The 12,026-nt window shown below is 30.4% G+C and overlaps 1 protein-coding gene across 1 annotated transcript; it reads right to left on the bottom strand.

The window, feature by feature from the left end:
• Nucleotides 1–70: 70 nt before the first annotated feature.
• On the bottom strand, nucleotides 71–816 carry LOC108213512 (miraculin). Its single transcript, XM_017385310.2, has one exon. The coding sequence runs from the start codon at nucleotides 759–761 to the stop codon at nucleotides 159–161; it is 603 nt and encodes a 200-aa protein (XP_017240799.1). The 5' UTR covers nucleotides 762–816; the 3' UTR covers nucleotides 71–158.
• Between the last annotated feature and the right edge of the window lie 11,210 nt (nucleotides 817–12,026).

Below are 12,026 nucleotides of genomic sequence, written 5' to 3'. Positions count from 1 at the left end.
TTGGTTTACATAATGAAGAAAATGCGCGGCATATGTTACAAATTTATTGAATATCTGATCTGGTGCATGATAACTTGAAGAACAACACTTCATTACAATATAGTATAGATTACATTTAGAAAGCATATCTTAGATGGCATTGGACTCGAGTCATAGAATTAATAGTGTGTCTTTACAAACTTAATCATGAAAGGTTCATCAGTAAGAACCAGCCTTCGAGCACCATTTTTAGCAGAGATGCCTATATTTCCGCAAAGTGATTTGCATGTTTTGCATACTGTTGGGCAGAAAATAATCTTGTAGCCACTCAAATGTTTTTCAATTTTAAACCACGTTTCAGCTCCAGGGTTTCGAGGAAGTCCCCTAGTACTCACAATATGTTCTCCGTTGTAGTTGACAAGCTTCCAAATCAATGATTCGACACAGGATGCCTCCCCTGCAAATGAAATTGTCAGATCAGTTGATTCACGAATGACTCCCTTTTTAGAATTTCTGGGGTAAAATTCCAAGGGGAGAACGCCACTATCATTTTTGTCCAGGCTTTGAACTACGTCAAGTGGACAAGATTCATTCCTGAGGCTGGCTAGTGTTATTCCGCCACCAGTGCTGGATAAACAGGGCAAAATTAAGTAGGCAGTTCTGACACGGAGAATATCGCCATTGGTGTCTCGTACAACATCAGGTGCTGCATTCCCTGAAACATGAGAGTAACTTAGCAAGGCAATTAATAAAAAGAGAAAAGTTATCAATGTGGTCTTCATTGTATCAAAGGTTTATTTTCTGCTATGAGTTGCATATTCTAGCTTGCTGTTGTATTTATAGAGAACCTTCATTTTCTGATTTGACAATTGTGAAACTTAAGTTAGGCAAGTATTACTAGTTTATAAGTTAAGTTGAGGCTTATTCTTGATACTATGGATTTTGCACATCTGTTATCCCAGGGGTTGCTTCGGTATTTGAAGATACAGGGGTATTTTGTGTGATTCAATTGTAAGGCTATTCCACACTTTTGTTGAGGCCTTCAGTTTTAGTTCAAGAACTGGGGGCAGAGACTCTGGATGAGTGAACTATGGACAAATATACTGAGGAATTGAGACAAGGTATTGTGTTCGAATGGTTTTATTCATATTTCGGCCTTGTGAATTCACATTTAAATATATGGCTGTATCGCGGCCGCGATTATATAATAACTTTCTGTCATGTCTAACGTTCTTTTTATGGACGACTAAAATGATTATTCGTATGTTCAACAATTTTTTTTAACTAGACGATCAAAATAAGTATTTTATCAGTTCAACAGCAAAAAAACGTTAAATATTAAATAAATTTATCATAATTCCGGTTATGGGATACATTGACTACTATAAAACCGTGCGAACATAGCCCTTTAGATAGATTGAACAATGGAAGGTTTGCTACTAATTTGATCAACATTTTCGAGTGAAATGGCACAATATATATAATATATATACAATGAGCTCTGCTCAAAGAAATTTTCACACGCTAAAAGTAAATTAAAATTAAAAAAAATATTATATAACCAGATCCATCTATATATTAACCTTTCACCACTTAAATCTAAAACTCATTTTTTTTAAAAAAAATATCAATCTATATTCAAGACAATTAGATCATTTTTTTTTTATATAATGAGAATGAATCTCAACAAAAATGATTCGGCAATTCACCGTGATAATTCTTTCATTCAAGAAAGTTTATCATCTAACCATCGGACATGCAAGATGACCGGAGAAATTTAGATAATAAAACTTTAATGTCCGAAAAGAAAAATCCGTCTTCTTCCCAGCATCCTGAAAAATATAAAAAAGGAAACAGGAGAATATAAGTCCATATATATAACTGATTATATATATATTATTAAAAAATAAAGAAATATATATCCAATAATTAATAATAATTAACATCATGTGTATATCATTCAAGTAGTGAAAAAGGAAATTAAATTAAAGAGATTAAAACTTTTATAATATATCCTTAGAATCTAAGTAAAACATCAATCAATAAATCTAATATAACAATTTCTAAAAAGGTTGATATCAAATATTAAAATATAAAAAAGTCAATCACTATTTAAGGAAATTGATTAGTCCATATTTTTGCATATTTAAGTGCCTATTTTTTGTTTATTTTCGTAGTATTAATCGCTTATTTATTTTATTTCAGGAAATTGTAGATAAATAAAGAAAGAAGAGAAAATGCAAGAAAAAGAAGAAAAGGAAAAGAAAAGAAGAAGAAAAAAAGAGTTGGCAACTAAGGGACACATGGAGGGCCACAATCTTCCCAACACACAAGGCACATGGATGGTCAAGATTGAGCCACCCTACCCCTAAACCCTAATTCTTTAGTTATAAATACCCCCTTCTCTTTATTTGTAAAGACCTACCTAGCTACCTACCCACCTTTTCTACCTAGTCATTTCTATAGTTAGTATCCTAGATAGATTTACATTTTGCTAGCCCCAATTTTCTTTCCAAGCTTGTATACACTTTTTAATTTCTATGCAAATCTCTTTTAGCTTAATCTTGTATTGTCGTTTTAATTTATGTTCTCCAAGTTGAATGACTCTTCTAAATACCACCACATGCTTTTAAGCTTTTGGGAAATGAAGAATCATTAAGCTTGTGATTAGTGTAGATTTGTGATCTCTTGAAATAGTTAACTTAGTCCTAGCACAAAATTAATTTGTGTTAGGATTTATATTTAAAGCCCCAAAATTATTTCAGTTGTTATGCGTTATTAAGTAGTTGCTTGCTTTGTTAAAATAAGTTAAAACCCCGAATTATTAGCTTTGTTTCTTAAACCCAGTACCCTGCTTCGAAATTTAAAACTCACCGCCCCTGTTTCTTGTTAACTAAACACACCCCTGTTCTTCACTTACTCAGTTATTTTATATAGTTTTTTTTTTGTTTTGTTTGCACAAAAATGAATACACCCCCTTCCTCTGTTTTCCCCGAGTTTTGTTTCCACCGAGGCCTTGTTTTCATTAGTTTGAATTCTCGAGCAGCTTATTTTCTTTAGTTTTCGCTGGTTTTGGTCTTTTGAGTTTGTGTTTTCGTACTTAGTTTCTTCGAGGTCAGAGTCACCGAGTTCTGTGGTGGCTGCGATTTATCTGCTTTAGTTGTGTTTATTTCGGTCCTATTTGAGTTTGCTTTTGTCCGAGTCGAGTTGTTTCTTCTGTGCCCCGAGTCGTTTCTTTGTTTCGTTTTTGCAGATTCGAGTCTGTGTTTTGCTTGGCGTCGAGTTGCTTGTCTTGTCTGAGATTTGTTTTAAGTTCTGTGTATTCTGTCAATTCCGAGCAGCTGTTTCTGTCAAACCTAGTTCTATTCAGCAGTGTAGAGAGAGAATATTGAGAAGAAAACTCAGAGAACATATATTGCATAAAAGGTGTGTTACAGAACGTGGAAAGAAAGTCTATATATACACAAACCACAACTAACTTTCTAACTAACTATGAGCTGTACATGAGCTGTGTAATGCTATACACGAGCTGCTGCATGTATGCAGAATAAATAGATTCTATGTTATGTCAACAGTTTCGTGTCCAGTGTTTGCATAGTCGTTTGTTTGATTAGTCGATTGAAGCTGAGTCATTTGATTTTAGTCTAGCATTAGCCGTAGTTCAGCCGAGTTGTGTAGTTTCCTAGTCGAGTCTGTTTTTGATGCTTTGCGTGTGTTCTGTAGTCCGAGTCGAGCTCATCGATTTTAGTCATGAGTCTGTTTTTCGTTGAGTTTAGTGGCGAGTCAGTACCGAGTTTCTGCTGATTGCGTCGTAGTTTGCTCTAGTGTTGCAGAGTTCTTGTTCTGCTGCGTTGGTTGAGTTTGGTTTCGAGTCTTGTAGTTCATCTGCTGAGTTTTTGTTTGTTTCGATTCTGAGTTCAGTTTTGTCTTCTTTTCGAGTCATTGAGTCGATCGAGTCGTTGCCTGAGTTCTGAGTCTGTTCTGCACCGAGTTCAGTTGTTTCCAATTTCGTTGATTGCTTTGTATGTTTCCTGTTTACTGTTCTTGCGTTTTGTTGGTGTTTTAGAAATGGGTGTCAAGCTGTTTGTCTTATAGTTTGTTTTATTAATCGCAAGTGTAAGTCTTTGGTGTTTTGTTTTTGTATTCTCGTGGCTGACTGATTTCGAGTGTTTTAATTTCCCCTGGCCAGAATTTGAATTGTTTGCTCTTGTTCATTATTAGCTTGGTTTTAGTTAGTTTTCTTTTCGCCGAACATGAATCTTCAGGGTTTTGTTAATAGATTTCGTTTTGTCATGGCTTGAATTTTCTTTTCATGATTCACTGGCTTTGGTTTTATTTTCTTTGGACTACTTTTATGTTTAAAAGATTGTTTTGAAGCTATTTGGGTAGTTAATTTTGGTTAATTAAGATTAATTAGATTTGATTTTAAATTAAGTTTCTAATAATTAAAATTAGTTTTTTAATACAAACCCTCTTCACATTAATTAGTTCTAATTCGCCTAGGTTAAGGATTAAGGTGATCGTGCGCTTGCGATTTAAATATATTATTTCTAGCACATCAGAAATATTGCATGTTACAATTTCCTTCTATTACAACCAAAATAGAGTAATTAAAAGCATTAAACGCAGTCAATTAAAAACTGAAAATTAAATACAATTTTACAAAACTGAAATCTTAAATTATGCCAAATTTTGGTCAAAAATATTAAAACCGCAAATCACCACCGCAAACCACCGTTAAACCACCATCATCTACGAGTTATCTAATATCTTGTAAAATACAACATGTTAACGCTAAATCCACTACAAGAAAAACGGGTAAATTTGACCGAAAAAATCGGTCAAATTTAGTTAAATTTGACCGATTCATGTCGGTCAGTCATAACGTCGTCGAATTTAGCAAATTCGGTCAAAATTAGCTAAATTTGACCGAATATTTTTGACCGACTAAATTTGACCAAAATTTTGAAAATTTTAAAATTTGAATTTTTTTCAATTTCCCGCTTGAAAATTTGAAATTTGAATTTTTTTCAATTTGCCGCCTACAATTTATTAAATTTGACCGCATTCGGTCAAATTTATAAATTTGACCGAATGCGGTCAAATTTCAAATTTGACCATATCTGGTCAAATTTAAACCTGGACAGAATGTATTTTGCTACTTTGTGGTATATTCTTGTGTGCGAATTTTAATATTTTATTTAGTAAATTCACATAATATTATCTTACTAATCAACATATATATCACATAATTCTCAAAATTATTATATACCTTATTAACAAAAAAAAAATCGTAATGAAATTCATGCACATTAAGAATTTTTCTATTTACAAAAGAAATGTTACAAATTTAATATAAGTTCCTAATTGGATTTTGTAGTTCCACTTTGTTCCTTATCAATTTGGACGGAAATTGTGACTTGAGATTTTTGGTCGACGGAGTTGTTTCTCGGACGCCGGAGTTGCTTGAGTTGCCGGAATTCCTCCCAAATTACCATTCCACGAGTTAATTTTCTTGGTGATATTCTTGTACAAATCATGTTATTGTAGATAGAGATTGTGTATGTATAAATATATATGGTTATGAATGTGTATGTAAAAGAGGGGAAGAGGTGAAGATGGAGTCATGGAGTCATGGAGATGGGGAGGGGGAGATGGAGTCATGGAGATGAAGATGGGGAGGGGGAGAGAGAGAGAGATTTGGAGAATGGAGAGTGTATTTAGGTTATAATGTGTGTTTGTATGTATATATAGGATAAGGATATGTTGTGATGATTTTAGACCGTTGGATTGTTGTGTTGGTATGTTAAATAAGGACCATTAGATGTGTTTCACGCGGATTGCTGACATGGCAATAAATTTGACCGCTGGCGGTCAAATTTAGTTAAAATTGACCGCTGGCGGTCAAATTTAACTTTGGGCGGCAAATTTCCCTCACAAAATAATTCGAATCATTTGAATGCAAATTTGACCATCGCTGGTCGAAAATGTAAATTTGACCGATTTCGGTCAAAAAAATTTAGTAGATTAATTTCAAAAAAAGCAAAATAAATATATAATCATTTAATTAAATTACTAAAAAAAAGGTGCTAAATTCAAATAGTATTATCTTAACATCTATATGTTTGGACTGTTGAAAATATCATTTAAAAAATTTATTTTGTTAATCAGAAATGAATCTCATTTTAAGGAGTAGTACTTCTTAATATATTTTTCTTATAAAGTCATGCAAGTCAAATTTCAAATCTTTTAATTATTTTTTCACGTGATTAAAATCAATATATTCGAACATCCGTACGGTTTGATCGTTCAAAAAATAATTTTAATAATTTATTTTGTTAATCAGGAATGAATGTTATATTAGGAATACTACTTCTCTTAATAAATTTTTCTTACAAAATCATGCAAGTCAAATTCAAATCTTTTAAATTGTTTTTCACATGACTAAAATTAATATATCATAACATCCGTATAGTTGGACCATTGAAAAAGTAATTTTAATAATTTATTTTGTTAATCCGGAATCAATCTCATTTTAAGGAGTATGACTTCTTACTGGATTTTTCTTCTAAGGTCATGCAAGTCAAATTTCAAATCTTTTAATTATTTTTTCACATGAATAAAATCAACATATGTTAATATCCGTACGGTTGGATCGTTGAATAAATTATTTCAAAAATTTATTATATTAATTAGGAATGAATCGCATTTTAAGGAGTAGTACTTCTCATTGAATATTTCTTACAAAGTCATGCACATTAAATTTTAAATTTTTTAAATTATTTCACACGCCTAAAATAAATATATTTTTATTCATATTTAAAAATTTACAAATATTTAAAATTTAAACTAAAACTAGTCAATTATTATTCAAAAAATTTCCATCACTTCAAGCGGGAAATTTTGCCGCCCAAAGTTAAATTTGACCGACTTCATTTTTGACCGAAGGCGGTCAAAATTAATGACGTCAGCCCTAATTTTTTTTGGAGGGAATTTTCCCTCCTATTTTTTTGGGGACCCGCATACTAAATTTGACCGGATAAATTTGACCGGTGCTAAATTTGACCGGTTTTTGTCAAATATGAAAGCGGTCAAAAATAGTCGGTCAATTTTAACCTTGACTTGATATCATATGAAGTTGACCTTAAATTTGACTGCTAGCGGTCAAAAATAAGCCGGTCAAAAATAATCGGTCAAAAATACCCGATTTTTCTTGTAGTGATCAAAAACCCATATCTGGTCGAGATTGCACATAATTTAATCTAAAGCATGCAAATATCAAAATGCAAATTAAAAATATAATTTATGAATAACAAAATTAAGATTTGATGCAAATATCTAAATTATCAACAGATCACATAAACAAGTAAGATTGTGAATTAGAAAAAGTACACCTTAATTTTGTGAGGTATATTCACATAAAATGAATCGTTTTCATATATGATCAGTCCTTTAAAGATGTCTCTTGAGAGATTATCTGTGACAGACTGCATTACCATGCTTTGTCCTATGAGGAGCATAATCTTTTTTCCGTTTGAAGGAGTTAGCATTGATGATCTTCTTGAAGATTTGCCTACAGTTAAGACTCCTCAAGTGGAGGACAGTGGCATAGATATATATGAATCTGGATTCGAATGATCAAAGGCCTTTGTTGATGCAGTGTCAAGTGAAAAGTGAAAAGGATCTTGATTTGATGGAGATAGGAAGAGCGGATGTTTGAATCGGGGATTGAAGAGAAAATACAATAGGTGATTGACAATTAGATCATTTTTAAATACTCTCTCCGTCCCAATTTATTTGTCTTGTTTGACTTTTCGTGGTCAAATTGACCAAATTTTGACCAATAATTATTAATTATTCTTACATGATCCTGAAAATTGAAAAAATACATTTTAAAGTAAATTAGATGTAGATTCTAGTGATATGTTTTTTTTATAATTTTTTGAAAGTATTTGATATATGTAAATTACAGTAAAAAATTGGTCAATTTGACCACAAAAAATCAAAAAGGACAAATAAATTGGGACGGAGGGAGTATGAATCATATTTTTTAATGAATGAGAATTCTGCATGAATAATATTCTGAACGATTGAATTATTGTTCATTTGTTAAATTTAAAATCGATTTTGTGGATGACTGAATTTTTTGAATGAATAAAATTTCAAAATTATTGAATGTTTTAATAATAACATATTTAAGTTATTTAACAAGAATTTGATCCATCAAAAAAAAAAACAAGAATTTATAATACAAACTAATATTATGAACTTTTTATATCTTTACGATCTTAATGATACATATATACATACATATACATACATACATACATATATATATATATATATATATATATATATTAAATATTTGTTAATAAATTAAAAGTTTAACTTAACATTTTATTTAATATTAAATTTATTTAAAAGAACTAAAATCAACACTCGTCGCCCATGAATATTCATGAATATTCACCTGGTATACAGAATATATGTTGCGGGAACCATTCAGCTACTCATCGAAATTCGACAAGTGTATAAAAAATAATATGGATGGTGGAAAAGGAATGGTTCAGTTCATTTTCTCTCATTCACTCATCAACAAATGAGACGTTAATATTTTCATATTTATATATATTAAAAAAAAGAGTGATTGACACTTTGCACCCTTTATATTTAGGCGCTTTTTCGATTTGGTCTCAAACAATTTTTTTTGGCAGTTGCACCCTAAAGTTTGAAAAGCGCTTCGCTTTGCACCCCTTTGACCACTCTCCGTTTAATTGACCGTTAAAATTAACAGATGTGGGGTTTTCACTTTGCACCCCACAGTTTTAATTTTTTTTCATGAGTATTTTGAAATATTTTTTTCCAGAATATTTCAGCGAGTATTATTAATTTTCCTTTCATGTGTATTTGTGTTTAAACACTTCATTTTCCTTACATCATGAGTTTTGCAACTACTTAACTTTTTTCAAAACTTTCCTCCTATCTCTACTAGTTTCAAGTAATTTTACTCATTCCATTCTCCCCAACCAAACACAAGCGCGTTGGATCGATGGAAGCAATGAAGTGAGAATGGAATGAAAATGAAATTAGTATTCCAAATTGTGGTGTTCAGATAAAATGTCTAAAATTTTCATTGCTTCAATTTTTCCATTTCAAACTATTTCAACTAGATAACTTTGAGTATGTAAGTTCAGGTAGTTGTGTTAGTGCTACACGCGGGCATTATCTAGTGACACATGGAGAACCATTGTACTTGTTTCTATCTAATTCGTTTCTGGTTCAAAATTTCAAAATTTTATCATTTTTGAAGGTATCAATGGTAGAGCTGTCCTGCTGGAGATTTGATACAGTTTGAAATAAATCGCTGTTTTGCTTCTTCTATACATATGTTATTTTTATGGGTAACCTTGAGGCTTGAGTCAATATGTATCGTGTTCTTTGCTTGTAGGATGGCAATGAACTTCTTCTTAGAATAAAACGCAGCTCACAGCCACATACACTCATGACTGCTTACTCTGACAGATTGTCGTCGGAGAGATGAGTACTATTACATACATAATTACTTGATATTCTTACTTTTACAAGTAAGTATATGTTCTAATACTCTATGAGTGAGCAAGAGTCGAACCGCTTTTATGTATGCATTTTAAAATATAAGGGTACCATTTACAAGTCGAAAATACGAAATGAGACATTATATGAAAAATCAAAAACCACAAGGTTATCATTGAAAATCTCTCAAATATAATTTCAATAACATTCTGCATCAATACATTAAAAACGATAAACTATGTGATCCTCACTGATAAGAATCGCTATCCTTATCAATTGTTACATTTTATAAGTGTCTGGATATGGAGTACAAGTTTCCCAAAAGAATTTAGTGCAATCGTTAAAATCTTGCCAACAAGCCAAGGTACAATCCTTTCTGGTGCAACAATACAATGGTTCTCCATGTGGTCCGTGTTCTGCTATCTTGCAGTATATATGACCATTAAGCTTTATATCCGGTGAATGATCTCCGATGGGCACGCCTATAAATTTAATGCTAAGAATTGTTATGTGAAGATATTATAAGAAAAACGACTAATTTTCACACATAAAAATAGATAAGTTATCAATGCTCTCTTGATTTACTTAGCAAAATATGAAACTTGAAAAAATGTATATTAGCAATATTAAGATGCTCAGATAATTAAAAATAAATTAGATTTGAAACAACGATAGGAACTTACTTTAGTGAAATGAAAGAGCGGAGATTAGTAAAACAAAACAAAGAATTTGAGTGGTGGAGATCAATTTCGCCATTGTTGATATAAAATGAAGATATGATCCTCACTCTACTTGTTTTTATAGTGGAAAGAAAGATAAAGATGAATGGACAAATATTTTAAATTGATTCATGAATTACGTTTCGTCAAAGGAATGGTATAATGAATATTAATTAATATCCATTGAATGAGCGATATAGATAATATCCTGCAAATCTCATATCAAATAACGTATTATCTATTTTCTTATAGCATTACTGGTTTCTTTTGTAATTTCGACGTCATTCCATAAATTTTGTAGAAATTGTTTTCAATTCTTAAATATTTGGTGGTATTTATGAGGATTCTCTATTAAATTATGTATAAAAATATGATTTTATTTCGTTAAGCTTAATTATTTGAAATCCTTAATCAAAATAACTATAATCTATTAAAATCTAGAGACTATAAATACTATCATTTTATCGGTGGTAATTCTATGCACCTAACGGTTATTTTATAAAATAAAAATAAATTTGTATACATATAAATTTATCATTTATACAATTTTATTACATAATGTAGGTATATTATTTTTACAAAAGTAATATTATTTCTTAAATAATAATAATAACTTTTGGAAATAGAAGTTGTAGGAATTGAATTTTAAAAATTATAAGAGAATATTTACAAGTTACTTTAATCAAGTAAAATGTATAATAATTTTTTTTATTAATGAATATCAAATAGACTTCATTTTTCAAAAAAAAAAAGGTCGAGACATAGTCTACTTGAATAAAATTTTAAACTAAAATATATATATATATATATATATATATATATATGTATATAAATATTACACATATGGGTCTAAATTATTTCGAAGCCTTAACCATTTGCGTATTCAAATAATTTAGTTGAATAAATAAAATTTATAACTTAAGAATTCTAAAATATATAAATAAAACACAAAATAAATTATAAAACTAGACCAAGATATGTAATTCAAAAAATATATATATATACACAAGACTTAACATTTAATATTGTTTAATTAATAACTCAATTTTCAAGATCATGCCTTGTAATTTGCAAAAAATACCATCTTTTCATATTATTTAAAGACATATTATTTTATTAAATTGATAAAGAAACTTGTCAATAATATATACTATGACACACAGAGAGAGATATACACACACACATATACATATTTATTAAAAGATCTTAAAATTTTAAAGTCCATTATATTAAAAAAAAAACGAGCTAAAGAATATGCTATGATTTATTTAAATAAGGTATACTTTTTGGGATTAGTTTTGTTTTCATTGGACCTCAAAATTTAAAAAGCCCACTACATATCCTCACAAACATTTGTTATTATTAGGAGCCATTTGTAGAAGAAAGCCCAATATAAACGTATGAGAGTCTTAGGGTTTGCCTATTTAGTCTTATGATTGCGCCGCACTGATTGTACCTCTATCATTCTCAGAAATTTCGAGTGCAATTGTTTTTCACAAGGTTGCTACAGTTATGAATGATGGATATATTGTTTATCCTTCTAATATAGGCCAAGTAAGTGTTATAGGTGTAGATTTAACAATTCTATCAATCTTAGATTTAAATCAATTTCAATTGAATCTTGAAACAACTTAGTTACCTTATCATGCCTAATTTATATGAGTTTTTCAAGTCGCAAGACTCATTGCTTCCTTTCTTTTCTTTTCATGTACATACTCAATTTTCTTTGTTTAATCTTGTGACTAATTTAATATGTTTATGTTTTCTAGGGTGGTG

The sequence above is a fragment of the Daucus carota genome, chromosome 3, assembly GCF_001625215.2.
Source record: "Daucus carota subsp. sativus chromosome 3, DH1 v3.0, whole genome shotgun sequence".
Taxonomy (NCBI): Eukaryota; Viridiplantae; Streptophyta; class Magnoliopsida; order Apiales; family Apiaceae; genus Daucus; species Daucus carota.
The sequence above is the reverse complement of the archived record's forward strand: the minus strand, read 5'-3'. Positions and strand labels throughout refer to the sequence as shown.